Raw genomic sequence first — 16,865 nt, 5'->3', positions numbered from 1 at the left:
TGGTGCCATTGGCTGTGTTGTCTCTGAATAGTGACCCTTGGTCTGGTCCGTCTGCCCTACCCCAAGTCACATGATGCAGCTGCTTTATGAGGTTAGAGTCTGGGAGTTAAGCCTTATGGAACTACGTTACTAACTACTACTACTAACTACTACTACTGAGTTAACTATGTTAACTCAATATTAAAAGAAAAAACATACTAGCACATATACATACCCTGGGCATACTGGGAGAGGCTTGTTTTTATGTCAATTGTTTTTGTATTGCTCTTAACCCCAGTTACAGTAGAAAATCTGTGGGGGCGGTCAGCTGTTAGAGGAGGAGCCAGAGGAGAGGACGACTTGTTCAAGAAACGAAACTTAAGGATCATAGAAACCAAAGCCATCCAACGTGGAAGCAGTTCTCTCTTTCAGGAGGAAAGAAGCATTTTGGAAAACATCGTCTGACACAGAAACCACAACAAGGTGAGTAAATCAGCACAACTTTAAGAAAAAGTTTGAACCTCGCTTCCCCTTATGGAATTAGAACAATAATGGAACATCTCAATACATGAACCTTGTCTTCTAGGATGGCCTCTGCTAACACTTCCTGGTCTGAAGAGAACTTTTCCTGTCCCATCTGTCTGGATGTGTTCAGCAGCCCAGTTTCCACACCGTGTGGACACAACTTCTGCAGAACCTGCATTAATAAATTCTGGGATGAACAAGTCCAGTGCAAATGTCCTATTTGTAACAAGATGTTCGACACTAGACCTGATCCACAGGTCAATATCTTTGTATCAGAGATGGCTGATCTGTTTAGAACGACCGTACGAGTAAAGGAGCTGCCTTGTTTTGAACCAGGAGAAGTTCTCTGTGACGTCTGCACTGGGACCCAGCTGAAGGCTGTGAAGTCCTGCCTAATGTGTTTTACTTCTTACTGCCAAACCCACCTGGAGCCACATCAGAGAGTCGCAAGCCTGAAGAAACATCGGCTGGTCGAGCCTATGGACCGTCTGGAAGACAGGATGTGTAGGAAACACGACCGACTTCTGGAGCTCTTCTGCCAGACTGAACAGGAGTGTGTGTGTCTGTTCTGCACAGAGGGTGACCACAGGTCCCATCCTGTTGTACCTCTAAAGGAGGAATATGAAGTGAAGACGGCCCTGCTGGGGAAGATAGAGGCTGAAGTTCAGCAGATGATCCAGGAGAGAAAACGAAAGATTAAGGAGATAAAAGACATAGTTGAATTTAGCAAGAAAGACGCAGATGGAGTGATAGCCCATGGTGGGCAGGTTTTCACTGCTTTGATGAGTCGCGTTGAAAAGTGCAGAGATGATTTCAACCAAACAGTTAAAGAGAGACTGAAAACCAGAGAGAAACAAGCTGAAGACCTCATCAAAGAGCTGGAGCAGGAAATAGGAGATCTGACCAATAGAAGCTCAGAGGTGAAGCCACTCTCACACACTAAAGACCACCTCCACTTCCTCCAGGCCTTCAGATCCCTGAAGGATCCTCCACCCACCAGGGACTGGACCACGGTGGAGGTCCGTCCTCCGTCATCCGCAGGGACCTTGATGAGATCCCTGGATCAGCTGGAGGAGACGCTGAACATGGAGATGAAGAAGCTGGGTGATAATGCTGAACTGAAGAGGGTCCAGCAGTATGAAGTAGATGTGACTCTGGATCCTGATACAGCTCATCCCATGCTCATCCTGTCTGAGGATGGGAAACAAGTACATTATGGAGGTGTACTGAAGGCACTCCCAGACAACCCTAAGAGATGTACAGGGTATACATGTGTTCTCACGAGGCAGAGCTTCTCCTCAGGGAGATTTTACTTTGAGGTCCAGGTTAAAGACAAGACTGCATGGGGGTTAGGAGTGGTCAGAGAGTCCATAGACAGAAGCGGTGGGACCATGTGGACCCCTGAGACGGGTTACTGGACTCTTCAATACTACAAGGATGTGTTGGTATTTAGAGATAACCCTTCTGCCCGTCTCCCTCTGAGAGCTGAGCTCCAGAAGGTGGGGGTGTTTGTTGATTATGATGAGGGTCTGGTCTCCTTCTATGATGTGGAAGCCAGGGTTCATATCTACTCTGCTACTGGCTGCGCCTTCACCAAGCCTCTCTATCCAATCCTCTATCCATGGTATCATGAAGGAGGTAGAAACTCTACCCCCCTGATCATCTCACCTGTCAATCAAAAAGACTAGGACTTCTGTTTGATAACAAAATAAACAATCAAAATAACTAATGTTTCCTGAATGGGAATCTTTACCATGGGAGATCTGAGAGAACTGCATTCATATCGTACTATTCACTGTTAATTAACAACAACAAAATGTATTACACTGTACTATAAAAAATATGTATCATTAAAACTGGTTAGACTACTCTTAAATGTTCAATGTCTTTTATCTGATCATTTTTTAAATATAATTAGGTTAGCTGAAAGTGTAAAATGTTATTTTTATTATTATTTTGATAACTAGTAACAAAGATAAGACGAGGTTAGAGAACCTTCAGCTGGTTAACCAATGCCTCTTCAAAACGGTCCTCTTGGAGGGTGACGGTGAGATAGTCTCTCATTAACACTACAGTGCGTTTAAAATAGTTATGCTCGGTGAGAAATATATTAATTATAACTTTCTGGTGAATCCATAAGCGCCTCAAACTGTGTACATAACCATGTTGGCCCTTTAACGTTCTCATTCGCGTCTACGTTAATACAGCGACAACAACACACTACGACGTCCTTCAGAAATATTCTTCTTAGTTTACATGTGAGCATCTGTATCAAATACAATACTAAACAATTCAAAAGCAATTAACAAATTAGCACTAACGCAACGAAACGACAAAGTCTTACCGTCTCTGTTGTTTTCCTTTCCTCCGGGGTCCGCTTCGTACCTTCAAAGTAAAAGTTCGACCTACTCGCCAAGTCAAGCATCTGACCCGGGAAGGCGGTCAAAGGTCACCGCAGGGATCAGAGGGGTAGGGGGGGGGGGGGAGCCCGGGGCCCCGCCCATAAACCTTTTAGTGCTGAATAAGGATATCTAACTAAAAATAAGGATGAATTGCATTTGGGATACAACTTTTATAAAGAATCATTTACATGTTTACAAAGGACAGGAACGCTATGTGGGCGATGAACCAGGTTTATTATTTCATGTAAAGAGTTTCAAAAAGACTGAAAACACATGCAGCGCCTAATAAAACATTTTTCATGACTTTAAAAATCAGACTGAGAGAAGAACTTGGGCACTGAAAGGGTGAGCAAACAGAAGAGTTAGGGGAACACAAACCTCTGTTACCGTGGAGACGTCCCCACAGGACCGCACAGACCCCGGCCCACAACGGAAAGTCAAATAAAAAGAACCATGGAGGCTGAAACCATCAAGAACCGGCGGAGAGCGAAATGAAAGGAGCGCCGAAGCAGACGTTTATATTGTCCCGAGGGCCCCTATCTGGTGAGGGCCCCTCTCTGATGAGGGCCCCTCTCTGATGAGGGCCCCTCTCTGGTGAGGGCCCCTCTCTGGTGGGCTGAGGGCCCCTCTCTGGTGAGGGCCCCTCTCTGGTGAGGGCCCCTCTCTGATGGGCTGAGGGCCCCTCTCTGGTGGGCTGGGGGCCCCTTTCTGGGGGGCTGGGGGCCCCTCTCTGGTGGGCTGGGGGCCCCTTTCTGGGGGGCTGGGGGCCCCTCTCTGCTGAGGGCCCCTCTCTGGGGGGCTGAGGGCCCCTCTCTGGTGGGCTGAGGGCCCCTCTCTGATGAGGGCCCCTCTCTGTTGGGCTGAGGGCCTCTCTCTGGGGGGTTGAGGGCCCCTCTCTGGTGGGCTGAGGGCCCCTCTCTGGTGGGCTGAGGGCCCCCAGGAGAACCAAAGCTAGAGTCTTTAGGGGGCGGCGGCCTCAGTCCCCCCTGTTGAGCAGGTCCTCTATGTAGGCGTCCAGCTCATCGTCTGTGTTGATGTCGATGTCCTGGAGGAGGTGGAGGAATCAGTTAGAGAGCACTTTACCTTTTAGTTCACGTTAAACAATCAGTTAGAGAGCAGTTTACCTTTTAGTTCACGTTAATCAATCAGTTAGAGAGCAGTTTACCTTTTAGTTCACGTTAAACAATCAGTTAGAGAGCAGTTTACCTTTTAGTTCACCTTAATCAATCAGTTAGAGAGCAGTTTACCTTTTAGTTCACGTTAAACAATCAGTTAGAGAGCAGTTTACCTTTTAGTTCACCTTAAACAATCAGTTAGAGAGCAGTTTACCTTTTAGTTCACCTTAAACAATAAGTTAGAGAGCAGCTTACGTTTTAGTTCACCTTAAACAATCAGTTAGAGAGCAGTTTACCTTTTAGTTCATGTTAAACAATCAGTCAGAGAGCAGTTTACCTTTTAGTTCACCTTAAACAATAAGTTAGAGAGCAGCTTACGTTTTAGTTCACCTTAAACAATCAGTTAGAGAGCAGTTTACCTTTTAGTTCCTGTTAAAGATACTGCTACTACAAGGTTAAAGGTCAAACATACTTTTTACTGGGAGAATGGTTCGGCTTCAAAGGGATTCTTGGTATTTTGCAGTTCATCTATACTATTAATGTTCGTGAGTTTTACAAAAAGACAATTCATCCATCCATACAGATCATTATAAGGATGTAGAAATGGTTTGAAACTATTTTTGTTTATTTCGATTCCATCTACCAATAAACGGTTTTGTTTGTCATTCTTCCAGCAGCCACTTGGGGCTCCGCCCCTTCAGGCTCCTCCCTCCCCTTCAGGCTCCTCCCCCCTCAGGCTCCTCCCCCCCGTCTCCCAGAGGTGCCCCCCCTCCCCTCAGAGCCCAGACTTTACCTCTTGCACTTTCTGCAGCAGAGAGACGATGTTGGCCCTCAGCTTCTGCAGCTTCTCGTCCGCCTCCTTGAGTTTGGTCTCGGCGTTGCTGCTCTTCTCCTCCACGGCCTTGGCTTTGGCGTCCGCCCGGCTCTGGTACGAGTTACACAGCGACTGCAGGCCCAGCTCGTACTGCTGGAAATACTCCTTCTGCAACCAGAGGATGGGGTTAGGGGGGCCGGGCCACTAGAGTACAGAGAGTAGTAACAGTGGTAGTAACAGTGGTGGTAACAGTGGTGGTAACAGTGGTGGTAACAGTGGTAGTAACAGTGGTGGTAACAGTGGTGGTAACAGTGGTGGTAACAGTGGTGGTAACAGTGGTAGCAACAGTAGTAGTAGTAGCAGCAGTAGTAATGGTAGTAGTGTAGTAGCAGTAGAAGTACGGTAGCGGTAGTAGTGATAACAGTAGTAGTATAGCAGGAGTAGTGGTAGGAACAGTAGTGTAGTAGCCGTCATGGTAGTAGTAGTAGTAGTAGTAGTAGTAGTAGTACACAAATGGATACATTTAAATAAGAGTAAATAATACAAAAAAATAAATTAACTATCCTCATCCTCATCGTCATCCGCTTATCCGGGGTCGGGTCGCGGGGGGAGCAGCTCAAGCAGGGGGCCCCAGACTTCCCTTTCCCGGGCCACATTGACCAGCTCTGACGGGGGGATCCCGAGGCGTTCCCAGGCCAGTGTTGAGATATAATCTCTCCACCTAGTCCTGGGTCTTCCCCGAGGTCTCCTCCCCACTGGACGTGCCTGAAACACCTCCCAAGGAAGGCGCCCAGTGGGCATCCTTACCAGATGCCCGAACCACCTCAGCTGACTCCTTTCTAAGTAAAGGAGCAGCGGCTCTAATCCGAGTTCCTCACGGATGGCTGAGCTTCTCACCCTATCCCTAAGGGAGACGCCAGCCACCCTTCTGAGAAAACTCATCTCGGCCGCTTGTACCCGCGATCTCGTCCTTTCGGTCATCACCCAGCCCTCATGACCATAGGTTAGGATAGGAACGAAGATCGACCGGTAGATCGAGAGCTTTGCCTTGCGGCTCAGCTCTCTTTTCGTTACAACGGTGCGGTAAAGCGAACGCAATACCGCCCCCCGCTGCTCCGATTCTCCGGCCAATCTCACGCTCCATAGTACCCTCACTCGCGAACAAGACCCCGAGGTACTTGAACTCCTTCACTTGGGCTAAGGACTCATTTCCTACCCGGAGTAAGCAATCCACCGGTTTCCTGCTAAGAGTCATGGCCTCAGATTTAGCGGTGCTGATCCTCATCCCAGCCGCTTTACACTCGGCCACCAGCCGATCCAGTGAGTGCTGAAGGTCACAGGCCGATGATCCAATGAGGACCACATCATCTGCAAAAAGCAGTGACGAGATCCTCAGACCACCGAACTGCAACCCCTCCCCACCACGACTACGCCTCGATATCCTGTCCATGTATATCACAAACAGGATTGGTGACAAGGCGCAGCCCTGGCAGAGACCAGCACCCACTGAGAACGAAACTGACTGGCTGCCGAGAACACGAACACAGCTCTCGCTTTGGGAGTACAAAGATTGGATGGCCCTGAGGATAGACCCCCTTACCCCATACTCCCGCAGCACCTCCCGCAGTTTCTCCCGGGGGACCCGGTCATACGCCTTCTCCAGATCCACAAAACACATGTAGACCGGATGGGCATACACCCAGGCCCCCTCCAGGATCCTTGCGAGAGTGAAGAGCTGGTCTTTAGTTCCACGTCCGGGGCGAAAACCGCATTGTTCCTCTTCAATCTGAGGTTCGACGATCGGCCGAACCCTCCTTTCCAGCACCTTGGAGTAGACTTTACCAGGGAGGCTGAGAAGTGTGATACCCCGGTAATTGGCACACACTCTCTGGTCCCCCTTTTTGAACAGGGGAACCACCACCCCGGTTTGCCACTCCTTTGGCACTGTACCCGACTCCCACGCGATGTTGAATAGGCGTGTCAACCATGACAGCCCCTCAACACCCAGAGCCTTTAGCATTTCTGGCTGGATCTCATCAATCCCTGGGGCTTTGCCACTGCGGAGATGTTTGACTACCTCAGTGACCTCCACCAGGGAAATTGACAACGAAACACCATCAACCTCGAGCTCTGCCTCCAACATAGAGGGCGTGTTATTCGGATTCAGGAGTTCCTCAAAGTGTTCCTTCCAACGTCCGACGACCTCCTCAGTTGAGGTCAACAGAGTCCCATCCTTACTGTACACAGCTTGGATGGTTCCCCGTTTCCCCCTCCTGAGGTGCCGGATAGTCTTCCAGAAACACTTTGGTGCCGACCGAAAGTCCTTCTCCATGGCCTCTCCGAACTTCTCCCACACCCGCTGCTTAGCCTCCGACACGGCAGCCGCTGCAGCCCTTCGAGCCTGTCGGTACCCTGCAACCGAGTCAGGAGTCCTCCAGGATATCATATCCCGGAAGGCCTCCTTCTTCAGTCGGACGGCTTCCCTGACCACCGGTGTCCACCACGGTGTCCGAGGGTTACCGCCCCTTGAGGAGCCTAAGACCCTGAGGCCACAGCTAGCCACCGCAGCTTCAGCAATGGAGGCTTTGAACACCGCCCACTCCAGCTCAATGCCCCCAACCTCCACAGGAATGCCAGAAAAGCTCCGCCGGAGGTGTGAGTTGAAGATACCTAGGACGGGGGCCTCCTCCAGACGTTCCCAGTTCACCCGCACTACTCGTTTGGGCTTACCAGGTCTATCCGGAAATTTCCCCCATTCCCTGATCCAACTCACAACCAGATGGTGGTCGGTTGACAGTTCCGCCCCTCTCTTTACCCGAGTGTCCAAAACATGCGGCCTCAGATCAGATGACACGATCACAAAATCGATCATCGATCTTCGGCCTAGGGTACTCTGGTACCAGGTACACTTATGAGCACCCTTATGTTCGAACATGGTGTTTGTTATGGATAATCCATGACTAGCACAGAAGTCCAATAACAAACGACCGCTCGGGTTTAGATCAGGGAGGCCATTCCTCCCCACCACGCCTCTCCAGGTGTCTCCATCGTTGCCCACGTGGGCGTTGAAGTCTCCCAGCAGAACTACGGAGTCCCCTACTGGAGCCCCATACAGGACTCCATTCAGGGTCTCCAAGAAGGCCGAGTACTCTGAGCTGCTGTTTGGTGCATACGCACAAACAACAGTCAGAGTTTTCCCCCCTACAACCCTTAGGCGCAGGGAGGCGACCCTCTCGTCTACCGGGGTAAACTCCAACACCGCGGCGCTCAGCCGGGGATTTATGAGTATCCCCACACCCGCCCGGCGCCTCACGCCCTCGGCAACTCCGGAGAAGAATAGAGTCCAACCCTTATCCAGGAGTATGGTACCCGAGCTGAGACTGTGCGTGGAGGTAAGCCCCACCAGATCTAACTGATAGCGCTCCACCTCCCTCACAAGCTCCGGTTCCTTTCCCCACAGCGAGGTGACGTTCCACGTCCCCAGAGCCAGCTTCTGCCGCCCGGGTCTGGTCCGTCGAGACCCCTGACCTTCGCTGCCACCCATGTGGCTGCGCACCTGACCCCAACGGGTCTTCCCACAGGTGGTGGGCCCATGGGATGAAGAGAGGGGGGGTGCCACGTAGTTTGTTCGGGCTGTGCCCGACCGGGCTCCGTGGCAAACCCGGACACCAGGCGCTCGCCATCGAGCCCTCCGTCTGGGCCTGGCTCCAGACGGGGGCCCCGGGCTTCCTCCGGGCCGAGTCACATCTCCTCTTTTTCCGTTATTCATTGGAGTTTTTTGAACCATTCTTAGTCTGGCCCCTCACCTGAGACCACTCTGCCATGAGAGACCCTACCAGGAGCACAAGGCTCCAGACAACACAGCTCTCAGGTTCACAGGGACACGCAAACCTCTCCACCACGATAAGGTGACTATACCATTACTAATTCACAATCTGACCATCAGTCTTAGTAAGACTGCTAGTCTTACAATCTGACTAGTCCCCCACTAGTTCTACCGGGGGACTAGTCAGCTGGTTCGGGGGACGACCTGAGATCAGAGCCTAGCCTGAGAACCAAGATGGCGGCCGGGGGCGGAGCTCACCAGAGGGAACGCCACCAGCTCCTCCGCCGTCATACCGTTCACATCGTCCTTAGTGATCCGGAAATCAGGAGGGAAGAAGTAACGCAACATCGTCCTGCAGAGAGGGAGAGACAGACAGACAGACAGACGGTAAGAGAGGAGACAGAGAGAGTGAACACAGAGACAGAGAGAGAGAGAGAGAGACAGAGAGGAGACCGACAGAGAGACAGAGAGAGTGAACACACAGAGACAGAGAGAGAGACAGACAGAGACAGACAGTGAGAGAGGAGAGAGAGAAAGTGAACACACAGAGACAGAGAGAGAGAGAGACAGAGAGGAGACAGAGAGAGTGAACACAGAGACAGAGAGAGAGACAGACTGGAGACAGACAGTGAGAGAGGAGACAGAGAGAGTGAACACACAGAGACAGAGCAAGAGAGAGAGAGACAGAGAGGAGACAGAGAGAGAGGAGACAGAGAGAGAGACAGAGAGAGATAGAGAAAGTGAACACACAGAGACACAGAGAGGAGACAGAGAGACAGAGAGAGAGAACACAGAGACAGGGCGAGAGAGAGAGAGAGAGCCCAAGGATACCAAAACAGCCCTCATCACTTGGACTGTCCCTCCTCTCCCTCCTCTCCCTCACTCCGTCTCCTTGTCCCTCCTTGTCGTCTCCCGCTGCGTCGTCTCCCGCTGCGTCGTCAGCGGCTGCGTCTCTTGCCGCGGCGACGGTGGGGGACGGCGCCGTCGGCCTACGCGGACGCGGGGACGGTCCGGCCCTGCATGCTGGCGACCTGTTGGGCACAGGAAGCGTCCGGGCGCCCAACCGTACCTGCGAGGGCAATGAACAAAGAGACGCAGGCCATAGTGGACACCGGCAGCGTGGTCACCCTCCTCCAACCCGACCTGGCGGGGGGAAGGGAAGGGCCCCCCATGGAGGTGACGTGTGTACACGGGGACACCCGGACATACGGGACCTGCCACGTGGTCGTCCGGACACCACAGGGGGTGTTCACGGCTAGGGCAGGGATTGTGCCACGCCTCCCGGTGCCGCTACTGATCGGGAGGGATTGCCCGATATTTCGCCGGTTTTGGGACCCGGCGCGAGCATCCCGGGGCAGGAGAGATGCAGCCGCTGACGACGCAGCGGGAGACGACAAGGAGGGACAAGGAGGGACAAGGAGGGACAAGGAGGGACAAGGAGGGACAAGGAGACGACGCAGCCTTGTCCCGACGCGATACCTGCATGGGCGGGTTCCCCTGCTACCGGGGGCCTGGTCAAGCGGTGGAGGAGTGTGGCATCCCGCCACTTAAACCTCGGCCCGGGCGGGTCCGAGGTGGGGTGATTGACGCCGTATACCGCCGCCACCCACTGAGTGGCGACGAAGAGCATCACTCTCTCCCCAATCAGCGAGATTGGGGGACACCTGGCCGGAGGCAGTGGAGCCATTTTAAAAGGAGCAGGAGGACTGACATTGAAGGAAGGGGAACAAGAGGGAAGGCAGCGCTCGGGTCCGCGAGCGGCTAGAGGCTCACGGAGGCCCTAGAGACCGCGAGTTTAATGTCACACAGCCATCGTACCAAAAAGAGTTTTCCAGTGTTTTCATTTTGCTCAATCACACCTTGATAATCACACCTTGATAACCCTAAACAAAAACTAGAACTAAACTACGAAACCAGTCCGTCACTTCAGACTTTCACACTGTTTGTCCCTGGCACAGAAAGGCTACCCATAATGCACCATCAGTTATAAAGTGACATTGTTAACTGCCACGGCACATTTTAGATCTGTTTAGCTGTTTGTTTTTCTCTGTGCTGGCATTGCCTGTGTTGTCTCTGAATAGTGACCCTTGGTCTGTTCCGTCTGCCCCACCCCAAGTCACATGATGCAGCGGCTTTATGAGGTTAGAGTCTGGGAGTTAAGCCTTATGGAACTACCCGGGTTGACTCAATATTAAATCACAAAACATACTAGCACATATACCCTGGGCATACTATAATTCATTATATTTATATAGCGCTTTTCAATGACCCAAAGACGCTTACAGAAGGGGGGGACCTAACTCACCACCACCAGTGTGTAGCACCCACTTGGGTGATGCACGGCAGCCAATCTGCGCCAGAACGCTCACCACACACCAGCTTGAGGTGGAGAGTGAGGGAATTGATGAGTCAGCCAATTGTACAGGAGGATTATTAGGGGGCCAGATCGAATGAGCCTGGTTGGGCCAGGACACCGGGGAAACCCCTACTCTTTACGATAAGTGTCCTGGGATCTTTTATGATCTCAGTGAGTCAGGACCTCGGTTTTTACGTCTCCTCCGAAGGACGGATACTGGGAGAGGCTTGTTTTTATGAAGACTAGAAAGAAAAATACCAGCCTCAGGAAAAGTCAAATCAATTGTTTTTGGATTGCTCTTAATCCCAGTTACAGTAGAAAATCCCAATTAAATGACAAAATGTCTCTAGTTTTTCACCAGCTCTTGGTCTGTGTTTTGTCATAGATGTTGTTTCAAATATATTTGAAAAAAAATCAACGTATTTGAATTACAACGCATGAATGCACCCAAAGCCAGGGTGTGAAAGTTGAAACGACAGTGGTCCGTGGGGTCGGAGCCAGCTGTTAGGGGAGGAGCCAGGTGTTAGGGGAGGAGAGGAGAGGACGACTTGTTCAAGAAACGAAACTTAAGGATCATAGAAACCAAAGCCATCCAATGCGGAAGCAGTTCTCTATTTCAGGAGGAAGGAAGCAATTTGGAAACATCGTCTGACACAGAAACCACAACAAGGTGAGTAAACCAGCACAACTTTGAGAAAAAGTTTGAACCTCCCTTCCCCTTATGGAATTAGAACAATAATGGAATATCTCAATACATGAACCTTGTCTTCTAGGATGGCCTCTGCTAACACTTCCTGGTCTGAAGAGAACTTTTCCTGTCCCATCTGTCTGGATGTGTTCAGCAGCCCAGTTTCCACACCGTGTGGACACAACTTCTGCAGAACCTGCATTAATAAATTCTGGGATGAACAAGTCCAGTGCAAATGTCCTATTTGTAACCAGATTTTCGACACTAGACCTGATCCACAGGTCAATATCTTTGTATCAAAGATGGCTCATCTGTTTAGAACGGCCGTACGAGTAAAGGAGCAGCCTTGTTTTGAACCAGGAGAAGTTCCCTGTGACGTCTGCACTGGGACCCAGCTGAAGGCTGTGAAGTCCTGCCTAATGTGTTTTATGCCTTACTGCCAAACCCACCTGGAGCCACATCAGAGAGTCACAGGCCTGAAGAAACATCGGCTGGTCGAGCCTATGGACCGTCTGGAAGACAGGATGTGTAAGAAACACAACCGACTTCTGGAGCTCTTCTGCCAGACTGAACAGGAGTGTGTGTGTCTGTTGTGCACAGAGGGTGACCACAAGTCCCATCCTGTTGTACCTCTAAAGGAGGAATATGAAGTGAAGTCGGCCCTGCTGGGGAAGATAGAGGCTGATGTTCAGCAGATGATCCAGGAGAGAAAACTAAAGATTAAGGAGATAAAAGACACGGTTGAATATAGCAAGAATGACGCAGACGGAGTGATAGCCGATGGTGGGCAGGTCTTCACTGCTTTGATGCGTCGCGTTGAAAAGTGCAGCGATGATTTCAACCAAACCATTAAAGAGAGACTGAAAACCACAGAGAAACAAGCTGAAGACCTCATCAAAGAGCTGGAGCAGGAAATAGAAGATCTGACCTACATAAGCTCAGAGGTGAAGCCACTCTCACACACTGAAGACCACCTCCACTTCCTCCAGGCCTTCAGATCCCTGAAGGATCCTCCACCCACCAGGGACTGGACCACGGTGGAGGTCCGTCCTCCGTCATACGTAGGGACCTTGAGGAGATCCCTGGATCAGCTGGAGGAGACACTGAACATGGAGATGGAGAAGCTGAGTGATGATGCTGAACTGAAGATGTTCCAGCAGTATGAAGTGGATGTTACTCTGGATCCTGATACAGCTTATCCCAAGCTCATCCTGTCTGAGGATGGGAAACAAGTACATCATGGAGGTGTAGTGAAGAAACTCACAGACAACCCTAGGAGATTTACTTGGTATACATGTGTTCTCACGAGGCAGAGCTTCTCCTCAGGGAGATTTTACTTTGAGGTCCAGGTTAAAGACAAGACTGCATGGCGTTTAGGAGTGGCCAGAGAGTCCATAGACAGAAAAGGTGAGACAGTGCGGACCCCTGAGACGGGTTACTGGACTCTTCTCTACAACAAGGATGGGTTGGTATTTAGAGATGACCCTGATGTCCGTCTCCCTCTGAGAGCTGGGCTCCAGAAGGTGGGGGTGTTTGTTGATTATGATGAGGGTCTGCTCTCCTTCTATGATGTGGAAGCCAGGGATCATATCTACTCTGCTACTGGCTGTACCTTCACTGAGCCTCTCTATCCAATCCTCTCTCCATGGTATCAGGAAGGAGGTACAAACTCTGCCCCCCTGATCATCTCACCTGTCAATCAAAAAGACTAGGACTTTTGTTTGATAACAAAATAAACAAACAACCAAAATAACTAATGTTTCCTGAATGGGAATCTCTACCATGGGAGATCTGAGAGAACTGCATTCATATCGTACTATTCACTGTTAATTAACAACAAAATGTAACAAAATGCAACTTACACTGTGTATTATAAATAAATATGAATCATTATAACTGGTTAGACTACTCTTTAATGTTCAATGACTTCTTTCTGATCGTTTTTTAAATACAATTAGGGTCAAGGTCAAGGTTGCTTTATTCATACCCGTGGGTAAATTTGGTGTGCAGGGCAAGAAAAGGGCGTTCACACACTTAGCATACACAGTATAAAAGAATAAATAAAGGATACAACAAAAATACAGAAGACAAGACAGACACGCAGACAAAAATCACAGAGGTGCTCAGTATATCAGAAAGTGCAACAAAGTTATGCACCACTAGTGGCGCTGCAACAATTTATTCGTATAGATAATGGCTGCAGGAACAAAACTGTTCCTGTAGCGGTTTGTTCTGCTTTGAGGTACTTTGAGCCTCTGTCTGGAGGGAAGCAGCTGAAAGGACTGCTTAAAGGATGGGTGGTTTCACTTTGAATAGATTGCGATAACCTCTGTAACTGTTTGGTATACAGGGCTTCCATGTTCGGCTGTGGCTCACCAATAAACTTACCGGATCATTTTACAATCTTGTTGAGGGAATTCTTATTTTTTAAAGATATGTTTCCAAACCATGATGCTAAGGAAAATGTTAAAATTGACTCAATAAAAGCACAATAAAACAAAGACATCATGGTCTTGTCTATGTTAAAAGAGGAAAGCTTCCTCAGACAGTGCAGGCGCTGGTGACCCTTCTTGCACACAGCTTCACAATTTAAATCAAAATTGAGGGTAGAATCTATTACTGTCCCAAGATATTTATATGAGGTTACCTGTTCAATGGTCTGACCTTTTATTGTTAGGGCCTCCTGACTGTGAGCCTGCCTTCTAAAATCAATGAACATATCCTTTGTTTTGGACACATTTATCTGAAGATAAGTCATCACACCATCTAAGAAAGTCATCTATAACCGGTCCATGGCTGCTCTCCCCACCCCTAAGCAGGCTGACTACTGGGTTAGTTGAAAGTGCAAAATGTTATATTATTATTATTTTGATAGGGTTATGGTTAAGGGTTTACTCTAAATTTTAGTGACAACAAAGACAAGTCCTCTTGGAGGGTGACGGTGAGATAGTCTCCCATTACCACTACGGTGCGTTTTAAATAGTTGTGCTCGGTGAGAAATATAATAATTATTACTTTTTGGTGAATCCAAAAGCGCCCCAAACTGTGTACATAACCATGTCGGCCCTTTAACGTTCTCATTCGCGTCTGGGTTAATACAGCGACAACACACAACGACGTCCTTCAGAAATATTCTTCTTACTTTACATGTGAGCATCTGTATCAAATACAATACTAAACAATTAAAAAACAATTAACTAATTCACACTAACGCAACGAAACGACAAATTCTTACCGTCTCTGTTGTTTTCCTTTCCTCTGTGCTCCGCTTCGTACCTTCAAAGTAAAAGTTCCACCTGCTCGCCAAGTCCTGCATCTGACCCGGGAAGGCGGTCAAAGGTCACCGCAGGGAAGGATAAGGATGTCTAACTAAAAATAATGATGACTTGTATTTGGGATACAACTTTTATAAAGAATCATTTACATGTTTACAAAGGACAGGAACGCTATGTGGGCGATGAACCAGGTTTATTATTTCATGTAAAGAGTTTTCAAAAAGACTGAAAACACATGCAGCGCCTAATAAAACATTTTTCATGACTTTAAAAATCAGACTGAGAGAAGAACTTGGGCACTGAAAGGGTGAGCAAACAGAAGAGTTCCCCAGAGAGCAACCTGGAGACAGAGACACACTGATAAAACCCAGTACAGGTCTGGTGCTCCAGGTGGCCACAGGACCACGACTTTAAAGGAGAGAAACTTAGTGTTTCATTACAGACTGGATCCTCTTTAAACATTTATAGATATATAGATATTGGCAAGTCAGATGATCCTTAATTGGTTGAAGATCAAACAGATATTGTGATTAATGTTGAAACTGAAGCCTCTGAAACACAAGACAACTCTCAGAACCAACGAGCAGGAGCCAACGATTCAAACGTTAACAAACATATGTGGATATAAAAGTAGGGGAACACAAACCCCTGTTACCGTGGAGATGTCCCCACAGGACCGCACAGACCCCGCCCACAACGGAAAGTCAAATAAAAAGAACCATGGAGGCTGAAACCATCAAGAACCGGCGGAGAGCGGAGAGCGAAATGAAAGGAGCGCCGATGCAGACGTTTATATGGTCCCAAGGGCCCCTCTCTGGTGAGGGCCCCTCTCTGATGGGCTGAGGGCCCCTCTCTGATGAAGGCCCCTCTCTGATGAGGGCCCCTCTCTGATGGGCTGAGGGCCCCTCTCTGGGGGGCTGAGGGCCCCTCTCTGGTGGGCTGAGGGCCCCTCTCTGATGAGGGCCCCTCTCCGGGGGGCTGAGGGCCCCTCTCTGGTGGGCTGAGGGCCCCTCTCTGGTGAGGGCCCCTCTCTGGTGGGGGTGAGGGCCCCTCTCTGATGGGCTGAGGGCCCCTCTCTGGTGGGCTGAGGGCCCCTCTCTGATGAGGGCCCCTCTCTGGGGGGCTGAGGGCCCCTCTCTGGTGGGCTGAGGGCCCCTCTCTGATGAGGGCCCCTCTCTGATGAGGGCCCCTCTCTGGGGGGCTGAGGGCCCCTCTCTGGTGGGCTGGGGGCCCCTCTCTGGTGGGCTGAGGGCCCCTCTCTGGTGGGCTGAGGGCCCCCAGGAGAACCAAAGCTAGAGTCTTTAGGGGGCGGCGGCCTCAGTCCCCCCTGTTGAGCAGGTCCTCTATGTAGGCGTCCAGCTCATCGTCTGTGTTGATGTCGATGTCCTGGAGGAGGTGGAGGAATCAGTTAGAGAGCAGTTTACCTTTTAGTTCACCTTAAACAATCAGTTAGAGAGCAGTTTACCTTTTAGTTCACCTTAAACAATCAGTTAGAGAGCAGTTTACCTTTTAGTTCACCTTAAACAATCAGTTAGAGAGCAGTTTACCTTTTAGTTCACCTTAAACAATCAGTTAGAGAGCAGTTTACCTTTTAGTTCACCTTAAACAATCAGTTAGAGAGCAGTTTACCTTTTAGTTCACCTTAAACAATCAGTTAGAGAGCAGTTTACCTTTTAGTTCACCTTAAACAATAAGTTAGAGAGCACTTTACCTTTTAGTTCACCTTAAACAATAAGATAGAGAGCAGTTTACCTTTTAGTTCACATTAAACAATAAGTTAGAGAGCAGTTTACCTTTTAGTTCACCTTAAACAATCAGTTAGAGAGCACTTTACCTTTTAGTTCACCTTAAACAATAAGTTAGAGAGCAGTTTACCTTTTAGTTC

At 49.4% G+C, this 16,865-nt stretch overlaps 5 protein-coding genes across 8 annotated transcripts in view; 2 read left to right on the top strand and 3 right to left on the bottom strand.

Annotated features, from left to right (window-relative positions):
- LOC115553548 (acyl-CoA dehydrogenase family member 11) overlaps positions 1-16,865 on the bottom strand; it is a 50,888-nt gene that overhangs the window by 23,941 nt on the left and 10,082 nt on the right. The window contains exon 1 of one of the 2 annotated variants that reach the window (XM_030369892.1): positions 2,849-2,926. The exons of the other annotated variant lie outside the window; for it this stretch is intronic. The gene's annotated coding sequence lies outside the window, so the exon portion shown is untranslated. Of the gene's footprint in view, positions 1-2,848; positions 2,927-16,865 lie in introns of those variants that run through there. 2 annotated transcript variants of the gene reach the window in all.
- Positions 239-2,384, top strand: LOC115553554 (E3 ubiquitin-protein ligase TRIM39-like). The gene is made up of 2 exons (XM_030369902.1): positions 239-462; positions 566-2,384. The coding sequence occupies exon 2, from the start codon at positions 567-569 to the stop codon at positions 2,190-2,192; it is 1,626 nt and encodes a 541-aa protein (XP_030225762.1). The 5' UTR covers positions 239-462; position 566; the 3' UTR covers positions 2,193-2,384.
- Positions 3,771-16,865, bottom strand: part of LOC115553564 (ATPase MORC2-like) — a 15,718-nt gene continuing 2,623 nt past the window's right edge. Inside the window, exons 4-6 of one of the 3 annotated variants that reach the window (XM_030369922.1) lie at positions 8,920-8,967; positions 4,815-5,003; positions 3,771-3,951 (exon numbers count right to left, since the gene is read on the bottom strand). In XM_030369922.1, the coding sequence (XP_030225782.1) occupies positions 3,883-3,951; positions 4,815-5,003; positions 8,920-8,967 (306 nt within the window). In that variant the 3' untranslated portion in view covers positions 3,771-3,882. Of the gene's footprint in view, positions 3,952-4,814; positions 5,004-8,919; positions 9,014-16,115; positions 16,367-16,865 lie in introns of those variants that run through there. The other 2 variants (XM_030369923.1, XM_030369924.1) reach the window with 2 other exon arrangements.
- LOC115553556 (E3 ubiquitin-protein ligase TRIM39-like) lies at positions 11,694-13,601 on the top strand. The gene has a single exon (XM_030369904.1). The coding sequence runs from the start codon at positions 11,792-11,794 to the stop codon at positions 13,415-13,417; it is 1,626 nt and encodes a 541-aa protein (XP_030225764.1). The 5' UTR covers positions 11,694-11,791; the 3' UTR covers positions 13,418-13,601.
- The window catches only part of LOC115553562 (uncharacterized), a 27,382-nt gene continuing 26,712 nt past the window's right edge, over positions 16,196-16,865 (bottom strand). The window contains exon 7 of the mRNA XM_030369918.1: positions 16,196-16,261. The gene's annotated coding sequence lies outside the window, so the exon portion shown is untranslated. The remainder of the gene's footprint in view (positions 16,262-16,865) is intronic.

Source organism: Gadus morhua, chromosome 11 (assembly GCF_902167405.1).
Source record: "Gadus morhua chromosome 11, gadMor3.0, whole genome shotgun sequence".
Taxonomy (NCBI): Eukaryota; Metazoa; Chordata; class Actinopteri; order Gadiformes; family Gadidae; genus Gadus; species Gadus morhua.
This window is presented reverse-complemented; position numbering and strand designations above follow the sequence as displayed.